The sequence below is a fragment of the Siphateles boraxobius genome, unplaced genomic scaffold, assembly GCF_051911475.1.
Source record: "Siphateles boraxobius isolate OS27281-9 unplaced genomic scaffold, OSU_SipBor_1 1, whole genome shotgun sequence".
Taxonomy (NCBI): Eukaryota; Metazoa; Chordata; class Actinopteri; order Cypriniformes; family Leuciscidae; genus Siphateles; species Siphateles boraxobius.
Window position 1 is genome coordinate 22434325 of NW_027508699.1, and position 17687 is coordinate 22452011.

General features: G+C 38.1%; 1 protein-coding gene across 2 annotated transcripts in view; it reads left to right on the forward strand.

Annotated features, from left to right (window-relative positions):
• Window positions 1-17687, forward strand: part of cdh10a (cadherin 10, type 2a (T2-cadherin)) — a 41518-nt gene that overhangs the window by 12528 nt on the left and 11303 nt on the right. Inside the window, exons 3-11 of one of the 2 annotated variants that reach the window (XM_077229246.1) lie at window positions 3498-3792; window positions 7121-7240; window positions 8171-8338; window positions 11419-11606; window positions 11695-11948; window positions 13828-13964; window positions 14205-14326; window positions 14444-14552; window positions 14735-14986. In XM_077229246.1, the coding sequence (XP_077085361.1) occupies window positions 3498-3792; window positions 7121-7240; window positions 8171-8338; window positions 11419-11606; window positions 11695-11948; window positions 13828-13964; window positions 14205-14326; window positions 14444-14552; window positions 14735-14986 (1645 nt within the window). Of the gene's footprint in view, window positions 1-3497; window positions 3793-7120; window positions 7241-8170; window positions 8357-11418; window positions 11607-11694; window positions 11949-13827; window positions 13965-14204; window positions 14327-14443; window positions 14553-14734; window positions 14987-17687 lie in introns of both variants that reach the window. The other variant, XM_077229237.1, reaches the window with a different exon arrangement.

A 17687-nucleotide genomic window follows, 5' to 3' on the forward strand; every position in this document is an offset into this window, starting at 1 on the left:
GGAGTCCATACTGACATTCAGCTGCACAGACCCTGTTATTAAAACACTGACTGAGTTGTATACGTACAAACTTTGGAGGACATGTATAGAATACGACAAATAGGTTTATACCGTACTATATTTATTTAAATATGTAATTCTTGTTTAGCACATAGGCTACTAATAATGCCACCATAAAAGAGTACATTTGCATCACTTAGTCAAAAGGTTAGGGGCCCTATCTTGCACCCGGCGCAAATGACTTTGTACACTGACGCATGTATCATTCCTATTTTGCACCCGCGCAAAGCGGACTTTTCCCTCCACAGACACACGTCGGTTAACTAAAAAATACACTTGCGCTCCCCGGGGCGGTTCAGCACAAAGAGGAGGCGTGTTCCGGCGCAAACTTTCCTTCATGCTATTTTGCTGTTCTATAAAACAATTGCGCCACTGACCAGAAAAAAACCTAGTCTAAAGTCAGTGGCGCGTTGCGCTTACATTCAGATGCTATTTTAAGCGCGCATGCTTGGCCATAATACAGAGTGTGAAAAACGCGCATACACTGAAGATGATTCTCTCATCTACACAGATGCATTTAACTTTTTGCAAATTATACATTATTCTAAGGAAAAATATTAAAACACGAGGGAAATCATTGTTGTGTCAATGACGATGGGGAAAATAGGCATAAAGCTTACACATTTACACAAATTATTATATGCATGTTTAACCGAAGCTAATTTGGGTGGGTTTGTCCCATCCCCAATGTCACTTCTCTTTCTTTTACGGCCCTAACGAGAACATCGATCTCCTCGGCTGTTAACCGATTCTGAAGCGCGCCTGGTAAATGCGCCGTTATAATAGTATTGCGCCATGGAACAAGCGCACCTCGTTCATCATGCTCTTAAAGGGAATGTGATATAAAGCTCTTATTGGTTTGTTTCCCGTTACGCCCAAACCACACCTATGAATAATGAAGCTACTTCAGACCAACCCCTTTTAGATCTGCGCCAGGCGCAAGAGGCATTTATCCCGCCGGGAAAATAGCAACAGCGCCGGGATCCGCCCACAAAGTTACTTGCGCTTTGACACTTGCGTTTCAGATCGTTAAAATAGGGCCCTAGCTGTGCACATTTACACAATTGGAACCTGTCTACTGAACTTTGGGCAAGTTCACTTGATAAAAACTGATAATTAAACTGATCAATATCTCTTGCCAGTCAGTCATTGCAGTGTATTCAAGAGTCCAATGTTTATATTCAGGTTGCCCACATGATCACATGCATGAATATAATAGTGCATTTAGGTTACGATTCACTCAGATAAAGGGAGTCACGATTCGATTCCAGAACGAATAATACGTGTGTTTCCTATAGAGTAATTTGCAGTTAAAATGCAAAACGCTAAATATTTTGGGAAACCCGAGTTCTGATTGCAGCCAGGTGACTGACGTCGTTTGGTTCGCAACACGCAAAATGTCACTCACCTGTGCACTAATAGTGACTTCTGATTCTGTTGTAATGTAATGTAACGTTACCTTTATATGTTTATATGCATCACAAATTATTGACACCCTTTTTTGTTTAATGAGAGATGGCATTGCGGTGCGGTCCCACTGAAATAGAATCAATTGAACCATTTGCATCGCAAAATGATTCACTCTTTCGAATCTCTAGAAGCTTCAATCGCATGCTGAGGACATCGATGGTAAATGCAACAAAAACACAGAAAGATCATTCACATTTTATAAATAGTGTTTCCATTAAAGTGTAACTGTAATCTAATAATATATAAAATATATAGTGTTTTAATAATTTTGGTAGCGTAAAAGCAATGAAAAAACAATAACTATGGCGTAGGCTACTAAATAATCCTTGTTTACTCAAATCACGTGACTTGGCCAGTTTGTATGAAACAGAAACAAAATGAATCGAAAAAAAAAGATTAAAGGTTTGGAAGTAATATGAACAAATTACGTGTAGCCTATTTATAAATACATTGTTTGAAATAAGTGCACTGCACATTTATTTCTAAATTGAGGGGGAGTAGTGTGTGTGCAGTTAACACTGTTTAGGGACCCTGAGGATCAGAACAGCTTTGATGTTAAGGCAAATAAAAAGCTGCTTTTGTAACATTTCGCTTTGTGGTGTTTTCCTATGTAATATCAGTTAGTGCGGATTATATAAAGTGTTTGTTATGAGATCCTGTTGACGCGCTGAGTGTGTTTGAGGGGTCAGCAGGTGGAATCAGACCACTGGCTCTTTCTAAAAACAGACTTTAGAGCCCAGGATAAATGCATTAATGGCCATGGCTCTGGCCAGATGGTGGACTGCACTCATAGACGCATGAAACAATTGCTTATTTGATTTTTTTTATTATTATTATTATTCACTTAAGCCTGTTGGAACCCATATAGTTTCATCCCACAGGTTAAAATTTAATTAAGCATCAGGCAGTGACAGTTGAACAGCTTTAGGCCAAATCAACCCACTTAAGGGAAACTAAATGACCCAACCGGTGGGATGTATCAGGGTTATTTTTCAATTAGGGGATCTTTTCTGTCCCCTTCTAAGACTTTAACGAAAAAGAAAAAAAAAAAAGATTATTTTCAATGACTTTTACCTAATATTTGCAGAGTGTTGACATAACAATGCTCTATTTTAGGCTTGTTCTTATACTAAGACATTTAAACTTTCCTTCATTCAAAAAAATGTAATAAAAAAAAGATAATAATTAAATTCTAGCTATTTCATTATTTTATAAATATAGAATCTATTCACTGCTTGCTAACTTTTTGGTCCAAGACTTTTGTAGTTTCTTTCTCAAATAAAGTGTCATTATTATCATGTCATTTCAAGTCAAATATAAAGCAAAATTTTACCGGTATAAAAATAACAAAAGGCTAAAAAAGTGTTGACTGACTACAAAGACTTTTCTAACAAGTTACCAACAACAATCAATTTGAATGTTTTACTGTATAGAGGACAGTGATGAGATCCAGTTTAAATGGTAGGATAAAAGTGTGGGCAAAGATGGAAATAATTACAATTCACTACTAAAATGAAAAGTCATGAAAATCATTCATGTATACTAAAAGGCCTAACATTTCATATTTTTAGAAATGCAAATGGGAATGCAATAAAAACACAGTGGTAAAATCGGGCTAAAAGCTTCATTAGTATTTAATGGAATATGTTCTGAAGACTTGTACTTTTAAGACTCTTTCTTTAAGACTCTGTGGCTTTTATGAGTTTCTATTGTCCCTAGAGCGCTTTCCCTTCAAAAGATTCTTCTTCTAAGCTGCTAACCATGATCGAAAACAAGACTACCTTAAGTTCACTGGTTAATAAAACATGGCAGAATATCGCATTAAAATTTTGCTGAAGGAAGGACTTTATGCTACTCTACTAGTGATTAGAGTGTTCGATTTAAAAAATATCCACAAATGATGTGGCAAATTTCAAATCTGTGCATTGCAACATGGTTAAGTCACAGTCTGCTTTCTGTCCATGCAGCTTCGCTCAGACAAAGACATTGGGGACGGAACTGCCAGATATGTTCTCTCCGGGGAAGGAGCAGGCACAGTATTTCGTATCGATGAGAAGTCTGGGGATTTACATGCTACACAGAGACTGGACAGAGAGGAAAAGGCCTCTTACACACTGCAAGCCCAGGCTTTCAACAAAATCACGGGCCTCCCCCTGGAGCCTGCCACTGAATTCATTGTCAAGATACATGACATCAATGACAATGAGCCCAAATTCACCAGGGCTGTCTATTCTGCCAGTGTACCTGAAATGTCAGACGTCGGTGAGTGAATGAAAATTACTTTTTCTCCCGTTGTTGGTATTTGAAGTGCATTTACTGTCATCCTGGAATACTGCACCAGGGTGTGATATTCCTGTCATTGCAGTGCTTTTAAGGTCAAGGATGGCTTACTGCTATTGGTTTTTAGAGGCTTTAGGAGTTTTTGAAGCATGTATTGTTATGGAGTGTGGCATTTAAACAAGTGAGCTGAACTTTCAAAACGTTTTGTTTGGCTTTGATTTAACTCTTTATCATATTAACCTACAGTTACTCAACATTTTGTTTATTAATTATTTTATTTTATAATTTATTTTAATTTTGTGTGCCCCTGAATTTAAAAATGAAAAGACATATATAAATGGTATATTTGATAGACAGGAGCATTTGATGTTGTCAAAGGGTCTAGAGACCATAGCAAACTGGGGGGGGGGGGGGGGGGGAGGTATGTACTGGCATTTTCTATTTATTACTTGGTGTTGGTTGCACATAAGTAAATACAAATATGTATAGCAAATTAAACTATAGTGCCATGGTTCTGTTAATAATCAGAAATAACAATATAACCTAAAAGTAGCAGTTTTCTAGGAATGCACAGTTAATAATATGTACTGCAGGAAGTCAAATGCAAATATATGTAATCACTAAAAGCAGTGCCCGCAAGGATCTGCCTCTCTTGAGTCCTGATTTAGTGTGTAATGGAAGAGATTCTATTTGCTCATCTTATCACATTTTCTATTTACATCTAATACCCATTCGCACATCATCTATCACCGCTGTCTCACACAATCAGTGGCTCTGTGATAGCAGTGACACTGCACCATACATATTCACAGCGCATGAATATTCAGGAGATTCATGCTGTTTCTCAGTAATATCATAATAACCTCTGGTTATCCCGTTTCCAATCCAGTCAGTCCTCAAGCAGTGAAGCAGTCTGTTTGCTATTGTCTCCCCAAAGAAAATCTAATGATGTTCTTCCTTCTCTCGTTTTCAGCTGGAATCTAATATAAGGGACTGTACATCGTATTTATGAAATTATTGCCCTCAATCAAAGTGAAAGTGTCATCATGAAGCGCTCATTACCCTCTGACACACAACCCTAGGACAAAACCAATTTCCATCTTTATTTTCTAATAAAAGGGATGGTGGTAAATCTAGGTTTGAGGCACTGTAGCCTCATAATGAATGCTAATAATTCAGTTCTGAAAACAAAACAATGACCCAACTATTTATTTTATTTTCATGTCTGTACCTCTTTTTGAGAGCTTGGTTCTTCACATTTGAGAAATTTAATATTATTTAAATATATTGCCAAACACACAAGCCTACCAACCAAAAAAAAAAGCTCTAACCGTTTAAATTTTAATAGTAAATTGACTGTATATTCTCCACTTGCTACCCAAATACAACCCAAGTAAAATCAAGAATCTGTGATTTGTTCATTCTATTTAAACTTTTATTAGCTGACAAAAGTACAAATAAACGTTTTCCAATGTTTTCACTGACCAACATAATTGTATTTTGTAAATATAAACAAATTTTGATTTTGATGGCTGCAACACAACACACCCCAAAAAAGTTGGGACAGAGACCAAATAAAAGTGAAAAGATTATTCAAATTAGATTATTCAACTATTTTGAAACAGTCCACAATGAGCAGGTGAATTGGTAATAGTTGAGGGTATCGTGTTTGGGTGTAAAAGTGCTTCTCAGTCTTTTTAAGCAAAGATGGCTCATGGCTCATGGGTCATGGCTCATCACTTTGTGCCAAATATCTTGAGAGAATTGTCAAACAATTAAAAAATCACATTTCTCAATGCAAGATTGCAAAGCATTTATGCCTTTCATCATCTTCCATACATAATATTGACACAAGATTCAGGGAATCCAGAGAAATCTCAGTCTGTGTTGGGTAAGGCAGTAGACCTCTGTTGAATGTACGTGACCTCTGAGCCCTCAGATGGCATTGCACAAGATACCATCATGCTACTCTGTCAAATACATCCACATGTGCTAAGGAGTAATTTAAAAAAACGTTTTCACTGAACACAGTCTGACGCTGCATCAAGAAATGCCACTTGAATCTCTGTTACGCAAGGAGAAAGCTTTACATCAGTTCTATGTGGAGATGCCGGCGAGTTCTCTGGGCCTGAGCTCATCTCATCTAGTGGAAATGTGTGCTGTGGTCAGATGAGTCCATGTTTCAGCTTGTTTTTGGGAGAAAATGGACATCGAGTTCTCAGTCCCAAGGACGAAAGGGACTAACCAGACTTTCACCAGCGACAGGTGCAAAAAGCAAACATCTGTGCTGGTATTGAGGTGCATCATTGTAAACGGTATGGGTAACTTGCATTATTGTGAACGTACCATTGACATGGAGGCATGTATTTGGATTGTAAAGAGACATAAACTGCCATCAAGATGACATCTTTCCTGGGAAGCAAGACAATGCCAGGCCTCATTCTGCACATGCTAAAACTGAGTGGTTTCTAAACACTCTGCACCATAGAAGGGATGTTTCTCCTGCCTTACTGCAGTCCAGATATGTCTCTTATTGAAAATGTATGAGCCGTCATGAAAATGAGAATCAAGCAACGATGACCACAGACTGTTGAGCGGCTGTCTTGTATCAGACAATATTGGGCAAATATTCCACTACCAAAACTCCAAATATTAGTATCCTCAACTCCCAAATGATTAAAAAGTGTAATTAAAAGGAAAGGTGAAGTGACACAGTGGTAAACATGATGTCTCTGTCCCAACTTTTTTCAGGTGTGTTGCAGCCATCAAAATCAAAATTTCATATTTACAAAATACAATTATGTTGGTCAGTGAAAACTTTGGAAAACTTTTCTTTGAACTTTTGTCAGTTAAAAAAAAGGTTAAAAATAATGAACAAATCACAGATTCTTGATTTTATTGCATTTTACAAAATATCCCAACTTTTTCTGATTTGGGGTTGTACGTATATATTGTATTGCTGAGAGGTTGGTCTTTCATAGTTCTAAAGACTCAGTTATGTTTTCAATTATGCTTGATTGAAATATTAACCTCTCAGATGCTTATCAATTCCTTAATTTAGATAAATATTGGCATGCAGTATGATGATACAAAATATTAGCGTTCATAGTGAAGTTACGTATTTCTGATTGCAGATTTTGGCAAATATGTTGCTTTTTACAACATTTTGGTGTTTTATTTTTTTTATTTTATTTTTTTATTTGGCGTCAGCATAAAAGAGAAGCAGGGCACTTATTTGAACATCTCCATATCTCCATTTGCTCTCATCTCCATTCTCAAAACTCATTTATGTTTTTTTTCTTATGTATAGGTACTTTTGTAATAGAAGTCAATGCCACTGATGTAGATGATGCCACATACGGGAACAGTGCTAAACTGGTGTACAGCATCCTACAAGGGCAGCCCTACTTCTCTGTGGATCCTGAAACAGGTGAGTCCTGCTAACATCTTGTTGAAAACATATTATCTGCCGACATACTACTATGATGTATGCCTGAGGCCATTTGACAAGGTAAAAAGGGATGTTACTTTTTATGTGGAATGTCTGAAGCATGAAGTTCACACACTGCTGTGCCTGGTTAACAGATCGAGCTAGAATATTTGCTTTGCACAAAATGGAATAAATCTTTGAAATGGAACAAATTACTATGCTAGGCTTGTATTATTGCTTTTGCTGAGAATAATGCAAGTTAAGCTTGATAAATGTAGCAATATAAAGGTTACGGATGCAAAATATTAAGATTAAGGCATAATCGCAAGCCAAAGCAGGGACAGAAAATACTGGCCCTTTAAAAAAAAGTAGCGCTATAAATCAAATAAATTAAAAAATATAAATTATTATATAAAATGAAAACTGATAAAATTATTTTTAGTATGCAATAAGTTCCCTGGGACTGAAAAAAAGCTGTCCTGCATTAAACTGTGAAAAATTAGTAGTTAATGAATTAATAAATTAATAAACGTACATGTTCTTAGAACGAAAAGGCATTATCAGAAAAACAAGAATACATTTAAAATTGTGTGTTTTTGTGTGTGTGTGAGTGTGTATTTGTGTGAATGCTGATTTGGTGCTCAAGAAAAGGTTTTTTTTGAAACCGTAATACATATTTTTTTTAGGATTCTTTGATGAATAGAACATTTAAAAGAACAGAATTTATTTGAAATATGAATCCTTTGTAACATTATACATTTATTTACTGTCACTTTTGACAAATTTATTGTGTCTTTGCTGTATAAAAGTATATATTTGTTTTAAACAGATTAATATTAATACATTTTATATAATATACATATACATTTTATATTTATGTTATTGATATGTTGTTTTATGATTGATGGTTAATCAGTGTTTTCTGTGCAGGAATTGTCAGAATAGCTCTTTCCAGTATGGACCGGGAAGTGCGGAAGGAGTATCAGGTTGTTATTCAAGCCAAAGATATGGCAGGACAGATGGGTGGTCTGTCTGGAACCACCATGGTCAACGTTACCCTTACAGATGTTAATGACAGCCCGCCACGTTTTGCTTACAGTAAGATGTCACTAATTCGTAAGTGCTTTTAACTCTCTGGGGTCGAGAAACGCGCCGGCGCGTTTTGCTGTTTTTTTTTCCACATAGCAGCAACATAGACTTAAAATACTCCGTCATTTTTGGTCATACAAATAAAATCAATACATGATTATAAACTATAGAGGGTCTTCTTTTTTTTGTGTACACTCACATTAACATCAAAACCGTGTGTTTTTGTAAAATGAAGAAAATAAACAGGGTGTGCTTTCTGCCTCTCTGTCTCCGTTAAATTTTTTTCTGGTGCACGTCTCTAAACTTAAACAAAGCTCAGCGAATACTATTTACACAAGCATGAGCAAAATATCTTTATAATCATTTAAGTTTGTACTTTTAAAATATCTAATTCAAAACTAAAATAAATATTCTCTGTTTATGTAATCTATTAAAAAAGAGAGAGGTGTCAGCCGATCTAATTATCGTTCTCTCAGCTCATTATTCTGCTAATGTGACACGCCCACGGAGAGCGCGCGCTATTCAAACGCAAATGATCTGAAGCAACACATGCAAAGTGTCAACGCCCCTCATAAACGCAACATAAACACAACAAATGTAATCATCAGAATAATGTAGCCTACTATTTCTTCTTGCGAGGCTGTGTGAGGAGTAATCCTGGGACATTTACCTCAGAACATGTGCTGTTTTTTTTTTCATTACGAGGAGCAACGGATCCATCTGATAAGTAAGTTCTTTATTATTATTGTTCTAATCGCGATATCATAGTGTATGTAAACCGCAAAAAGACTGTTTAAATATGAATCGCGTCTGTGTGTGAATGAATGAACTGAACAGTTTTTACCAAACCCTATTACTATACTGAGATGAGTGAAAATCGACTGAAATATGTAGAAATAACGTTATAATGTCTTTGTATTAGCAACGTATTAAACTGCAAATTAATATTTATGCCCTAATATAGGCTCATAAAAACAACAAACGATATGCCTATGTTACAGACGAAATATGAAAGACAACATTTTGTTGACTAGTTTTGGATAGATTATTAACTGTTTAATGTAAAATATGCTACTGCCACATCGAATAAGCTTTTGTTCACCAATTTCTGCTCAAATGTTATATATTAGGCTATGTTTGTTTTGTCAAAAATAGAGTCATCAAGTAGGATGCTATTATAGTGTTTGTTCCAATGTAGGCTTTATTCAAACTAATGAATCCTTAACTTTGAAATATGTATGATACAATGTATACTTTAGTTTTTACAAAGAAATATGAAATATCCATCTGAGAAGTAAGTTTTTTTATTAGTGTTCTAATTGCGATATCATAGTATGTAAACCGCAAAAAGACTGTTTAAATATGAATCGCGTCTGTGTGTGAATGAATGAACTGAACAGTTTTTACCAAACCCTATTGCTATACTGAGATGAGTGAAAATCGACTGAAATATGTTGAAATAACGTTAAAATGTCTTTGTATTAGCAACGTATTAAACTGCATATTAATATTTATATGCCCTAATATAGGCTATCATAAAAACAACAAACGATATGCCTATGTTACAGAAGAAATATGAAAGACAACATTTCGTTGACTAGATTTTGGATAGATTATTAACTGTTTACTGTAGCCTAAACTATAGACTACTGCCACATTGAATAAGCTTTTGTTCACCAATTTCTGCTCAAATGTTAAATATATTAGGCTATGTTTGTTTTGTCAAAAATAAAGTCATCAACTAGGATGCTATTATAGTGTTTGTTCCAATGTAGGCTTTATTCAAACTAATGAATCCTTAACTTTGAAATATGTATGATAAAATGTATACTTTGGTTTTTACAAAGAAATATTACACTTGAAATGTTGTTATTTTAATTGTTGCTGTAATTGTAACCTTTTTAATAAAATAGCAAATAATATATTTACAAGGTAGATGTAAACAAAATCTTAAAATGTCAATAAGCCTTCTCTTCAAATTATTTGTATTGTGTTTTATTAGTGACAAATTTGGGGAGAGGATACATATCCAAAACTTTCTGAAAATACAGTATGAGAATTAACTACACAATTACTAGAAATGTTCACCTTGGATATTATACAATTTGCAAGCAAAAATACAAGTGGAAAAATACTATTTTTTTATAGATGTTTCCAACTGTGAACCAATTTTGTAGTATATATACACATTTCTTTTCTTGTGTCCTTGTATTCTTTCTTGTGGCTCAGTGACACACCTGTGAAAAGCTCATTATGCAGGCTCATTAAGCAGGTCTTTTGTCTTCACAGGTGTGAATCAGACCATTATACATGAGTCACGCCCATTTCGCATATTGCCTTTCCAAACAAAAAGTGTTTTACTAAATTTAAATCAATGTATTGTTTTATGTGAATGATTTGGAAGGATGATTTTCAGATCATTTTTTGTGTTTTGTGGCCTTATTTCAGAGACTTTAAGTTTTATTTTTTTCAATAACCATGCATAAACAATATTCTCTCAAAAATACAAACATGTACATACATCTTGCTAACATATTATGGTAGCCCTGTTTGTGCTATATAGAGTGAATTTACACCTTTGCCATTAACATGTTTATAAATAACTGAAAAAAGCACAAATGTTAGAGCATGTCAGAATGCTCCAGGACCCCAAAAACACATAGGACCCCAGAGGGTTAAAGTCAAAGTGAATTGCAACCCATCTACTGTTTGAATTGATTTTCTGACATATTGTACTTCTTTAACTGTGAATTGTATTTCTGACATATTTCCAAGAAAGATGGCATATTTAACAAGAAAAAGTATAGGGTGAGACTGATTTTGAAAATTGTACATGAAATAACAATGGAATGTGAGTTCACTAAAATAATATATATTGCTGCTATTGGTTATTAGTTAGTTATTAGAAGTTAATTAAAATACAATGAAGATTTTTTTTTGTCTTAAGACTTACATGAACCAAATGCATTAAGTAATTAAATAGGCACAATGTTGACTTTAAAAGCCATAAAAGCATTAGAATTAGGACAAAAATGGGCAAAAAAATACTGCACATGGTTGAAATAAATGTAAACTCTTTTCTTTTTAAGGTTCTTACCACCTAAGCACTTATGAGTCGGCAGAAATTGGATCAACTGTGGGCAGAATAAAAGCCAATGATGGTGACGAGGGAGAAAATGCTGAAATGAAATACAGAATTGTAGAAGGAGACGGCAAAGATTATCTAGATATAATTACAGATGAGATATCCCAAGAGGGTGTTATCGTTGTCAAAAAGGTAAAAACTTGAATCAATATTTATAAATAGGTTATGATGTATAACGCTGTGAAAATATGCACAACCACTCTTTTTGATCTTCATCAAGAAACTGGACTATGAAAGCAAGCGTGTGTACACTGTGAAAGTGGAGGTGACTAACACACACCAGGACCCCAACTTCTTTCATCTGGGCCCATTCTCTGACACAGCTATCATCAAGGTCACAGCCAAAGATGTGGATGAGCCTCCTATCTTCAGCAGGCCTCAGTATGTCTTTGAGGTCAATGAGGACACACCAAAAGGAACAGCAATCGGAACTATTACAGCCTGGGACCCCGATGCCACAGATTACCCAATTCAGTGAGCACTTGAAATATTTAATAATTCAACACTAACTGCTGGGAATTCACCAAAGTGGTTTGCACCTGCTGGCAGTAGTTTATTGGCACACACTGTCTGCACAGCACCTGAATCATTAAATAAATTATGCAAATCAGATAACGGCACAAACAGCCCCAAAAAAATCTGTTGAATGCATTTTGCATGCTGCAATTCTCAGTTTTGCATGCTGATTCTGCTCTATATGGAAGCTTGTTTCCGCCACTAAATAAATAAATAATAATAATAATTGCGACTTTCTATCTCACAATTCTGACTTTTTTTCTCACAATTGCGAGTTTACATCTCGCAATTCTCACTTTATTTCTCAGAATTGCGAGATATAAAGTCAGAATTGCGTGAAATAAAGTCGCAATTGCGTGTTATAAAGTCAGAATTGTGAGATATGAAGTCAGAATTGCGTGATATAAAGTCGCAATTGCGTGTTATAAAGTCAGAATTGCGAGATATAAAGTCAGAATTGCGTGATATAAAGTCGCAATTGCGTGTTATCAAGTCAGAATTGCGAGATATAAAGTCGCAATTGCGTGTTATAAAGTCAGAATTGTGAGATATAAAGTCAGAATTGCGTGATATAAAGTCGCAATTGCGTGTTATAAAGTCAGAATTGTGAGATATAAACTCGCATTTGCGAGTTATAAAGTCCAATTCTATGGGGGGAAAAAGACTGACTTTTTTCCTCTCAGAATAGTTTATATCTCACAATTCTGACTTCATAACACGCAATTGCGACTTTATATCACGAAATTCTGACTTTATAACACGCAATTGCGACTTTATATCTCACAATTCTGACTTTATAACACGCAATTGCGACTTTATATCTCACAATTCTGACTTTATAACACGCAATTGCGACTTTATATCACGCAATTCTGACTTTATATCTCGCAATTCTGACTTTATATCTCGCAATTCTGACTTTATAACACGCAATTGCGACTTTATATCACGCAATTCTGACTTTATATCTCGCAATTCTGACTTTATATCACGCAATTCTGACTTCATATCTCGCAATTCTGAGAAATAAAGTCAGAATTGTGAGATAAAAAGTCGCAATTCCCTTTTTTATTTTTCATTCTTTGGCGGAAACAAGCTTCCATAGCTCTAGGTTGTTGAAGGTACAGCAGATTACCGGGACCTGACATACTTCACTGGGGCTGCATTGCTCCAGCGCCTGAATCGAGTCTTTAAAATAACAAAAATGCACTTGATTGCAAAACTGCAAAAAAATATAAAAAATAGGACATATGCCCAATTTACGCTCTTCTTTTTCATTTGATGAATTACTGCTGCCATGATGTCTAGAAAATGTACACAAACAATGCACAGTCTGTTTAAAGTCTAATTTACATTGAAAGATTTTTGTGCAATGAAACGAATGATGCCACAGTACTATATATGCAGATAGCGCATAGTGAAAATGGATTGTGGGCGGCTAGCAAATGAGATGCAGGTTTTTGCACTGAAATATAATGCAAAAATGGGGTGCAAACTGTTTGGTGAATTTCCTCCAGTGAGTTTAATTTAGTTTACAGTACAGTAGTGTTGGAGCAGTGCCATCTATTGGTTCTAAAAACTTAAAAATACTTTAAAAAGGTTACAGTAAAAAATAAAAATCACATTGTGAGATGTAAAGTTACAATTGTTCTTGGAAATCACCATGATGAGAAATAAAAGTTGAGAAGTCATATTTTATATAGTCACCGTTCATTTCCTGGCAGCTGGCTGATCCAATTTATAACAACTGCTATCCAATGATACCCCTTCTTCAAACTTCAGGGAATGTCAGTGACTATTCAACTTATTTTTATTTATTTATTAAACCTGCCCGTAGATATGCAGTAGATCACCACACAGACCCAGAGAGACTCTACCACATCGACCCCAAGAATGGATCCATCACAATTCTTAAGTCTCTTGACAGAGAAGTGTCAAAGTGGCACAACATCTCAGTCCTGGCCAGTGAGATGAGTAAGTAAAAACATGCATAAAGATATGGCGTTGCCTGGTGACACACACACACACACACACACACACACACACACACACACACACACACACACACACACACACACACACACACACACACACACACACACACACACACACATATATATATGATGTGTCACCATACTATTTCTTTAAACCTAAATAAGTATGAGAATGAAAATATCTTCCCTGGCTATTTTACACACTGTGTACTCTCGTCAGATAACCCTCATCAAAGAAGCCGTGTTCCTGTCTTGATAAAAGTTTTGGATGTGAATGACAATGCCCCAGAGTTTGCCATGATTTATGAAACATTTGTGTGTGAGAATGTCAAAGCTGGGCAGGTATGTAAAATCTATATGTTTTTGACTGTGACAATGAAATGGATTTATTAAATTATTAAAATGGTTGTAAACAGAACGTATTATTTTGCATATTCAAAAACATGTCTTCCATTTCAGCTCATACAGACTATCAGTGCCATTGACACAGACGAACCTCTTGTGGGTCACAAATTTGTATTCAGCTTGAGTTCTATGAATCCAAACTTTACCATCTTTGATAATGAAGGTGAATAAATCTTTCCTTTGATGGATAAATCTTGAAGCTTATGGAAAACGCATGTTTAATCTTTTTTTCTATTTTGGCTCTAACAAAAACAGCTTTATTTTTCCTGTTGTTTGACTCAGCATGAGATAATATCTCCAGCTCTGACTGTTTGAATGTTCTCTTAACCCCCACCTCTCCCAAAGATAACACAGCCAGAATCCTGACCAGAAGAAGTGGATTTAACAGGCGTGAAATGAGTGTCTACTATCTGCCAGTAGTTATCTCCGACAGCGACTACCCCATCCAGAGCAGCACCAGCACTTTAACCATTCGTGTGTGCAGCTGTGACGCCACCGGCAACATGCGTTCCTGCAGTGTTGATGCGTTGCTGCTCTCTGCTGGCCTCAGCACTGGGGCGCTAGTGGCGATACTTCTCTGCATCCTTATCCTTCTGAGTGAGTTTTCACCCACTGACCGTACTGTATCCTTCTTAGCAAAGTCTTAGTTTTTTTTAATTATTATTATTACATCGCGACCCATGGCAACCTTGTAGTTTAGATTTCATTTGTTTTTAGTTTCAGGTTATTTAGTTAATTTTTCTGTATTTTATTATTTTGGTTTTAGTATTTTAGGACTTCCAAAGATAATGTGCTAACTGGTATAATTTAAAAATGCTATGTTAATATACTCCGCAAACTCTAGTATTATTTCACTCTAGTGGTGTTGATTGTTTAATTCAGTTGAGTTGTAAAGGTGTCAAGTTTTATAATGCACCATGTATCAAAAACTCAAACTAAAGTTAGTTTAGGGACATTGTTATTTTATTTTAGTTGGTTTTGAGTCATGAAAATGCATTTTGGTTTAGTTTTATTTTTCCCCAGTAATGTTAGTTCCCTTTCAGTCGATAACATCGGACGTAGTCGACGTCGACTGAAGGGGGATCGCGTCAGAGAGCCTATCATCTTCGAGTACTATTGAACGAGCCAATGTAATTGTCGTGCGTGATCCGCATTACACACTCCGCCCCCGCGGCGCGGGTATAAATCCGGAAGTGGATGCACGCACTAGTTGCCTTTCGCTTCGGAGCCGATCGTTTGACGTCTCTCAGAGTGCTGTTGCTTACAACGAGCGAGTGTGTCGGTGTTCTTCAGGAAGACTCTCCCAGTGCTGTTGTCTACAGCGCGAGTGCAGCTTTGAGCTCTCAACTGCTGTTTTAACAGCAACAAATTTCTAAATGTTTGTGTGTGTTGACGGCTGGTTAGAGGGCGGAAAAGTGAGTGCTTCACTGTTTCAGTTCTCTTTTCAGTGTTCATTCCCCTGTGTGCTCCGGCACTGGTCACGGTCCTATTTTCTGAAAGAGCAACACGGGTGCGTTTGCGTATTTTTCAAGATGTCATTCCACTAGTGCGTTTCTGGATGCGATCGTTCCCTTTTCCTCTCTGACGGTCACAATTGTTGCATCACGTGTTTGGGCTATATGTTTATATGTATATAAATATGTATGCATATGTGCTTATATGCTCAGCATGCTGAGGCAGCTTTTGTGGACGGTTCATGTTCTCATTGCGGGAATACGACTGTTGAGATCGAGACTCGCCTTCGTCAACGAAGTGTGAGTCCCCATTACCATGCCCCACCCCCTGGTGCCGTGTGGGATGGGTGATCGGAGGATAGTGATGGATGTCTCGCCCGGTAACCATTCCCTGTGGGTTCCTCACTCCTCCATGACACCGCAGCCGATGGAATTCCGGTTGAGCATACTGGTTCCTCTGTAATGGTCTGATCAGCTGTTGCAATGGGGGTTCCCCCTGAGGATAAGATGTCGATAGCAGCATCGAAGGGTGAGCTGGCCTCTGGAAATGACGACTTGGCTGTGTTATCTCCCTCTGGGAGTATAACGTTGCCCAAGCCAGATCCAGAAATGTCAGCTATGCTGAAACGGTCCGCCGAGGCTGCCGGGCTCGAGTGGAACCTCCACCGTGTTCCGTTCAATCTCCTTTGGAATCTGGAGTTTGGTATCTTGGGGCGGGCCGCGCTGGTTCTCAGCTCGCCACCCCAGTGCCTTTCTTTCCCGAAATGCATGGAGAGCTTATCAGGTGGTGAACAGCATCTTTTTTCTGCCAGAAACTGCCTGAATAGCTTTTCCCCCTCACTACCCTTGATGGAGGAACGGTGAAGGGTTGCGAGGTGTCCCTACATTGGAGCGGTCTGTCGACACATGTGCACCTGTGTCCGGCGGCCGCTGCCTTTTGGGGGGATCCTCGTCTCCCCCCTAAGACCTGTGAGTTTTCGTCTGTTCCGACAGGTAGAGTTTACAAAGCCTGTGGGCAAGCCGCTTCCTCTTGCAAGCCATGGCGTTGCTTCAGGTCTGTCAGGCCAGGGCACCCATGGCATGCACGAGGGTAATCCAGGCCGTGCGCTCATAGGTGAGCACCGCACTGCATCCGACCTTGCCCTCCGGGGCACGAGTGTCGTAGCGTGCGTGATCGGTCTGGCGATGTCCACGTTAGTGGTCCAGGAGCGCCATCGTTGGCTCAGCCTGGTTGATATGGCGGATGCGGACAAGGTTCGGTTCCTGGTCTCCCTAATTTCCCAGGTTGGGCTGGTCGGCGACGCGGTGGAGAACTGCATCCAACAGTTCTCTGCCGCTCAAGCGCAGACGGAGGTCATCCGGTACATCCTGCCCCGGCGGCCAACTGCTGCCTACACCCGCCGCCGGTGGCAGCTCCTCCGCCTGCTCGTCGCCAAGGGCGTTCTACGGCCGCCGCTCCTGCTGGGCCTCCGCAGCAGCCTCCACCCAGGCCTCAGCATGGAGCCGGCCACAGTAGAGACGCCCAGCCCGCTCCAGGCGCTGCCAAACTAGGTGGCAAGCGACAGCGAAAGCATTCCGGAGCGGGCCGCCCAGGGATGGATGAGATGCTCTTGGAGATGGCACGACCACTCCCTCCCCCCGGGTGAGGGCTGGGTGGAGTCTTTGTTTGTGTGTGTGTGTGTCTGTTCCGCCGCTGGCTCCCCAAAAAAAAAAAAAAAGCGGAGCAAGCAGTACCCACAATTCAAAGAGAGAGCAATTTCATCTGTTCCTGGGTCCCAAGAGGGCCAGTCTGGCGGGTGTGACCCTGTATAGCCTTACACCCCTCAGCTCCCCCTTGGTCGCCA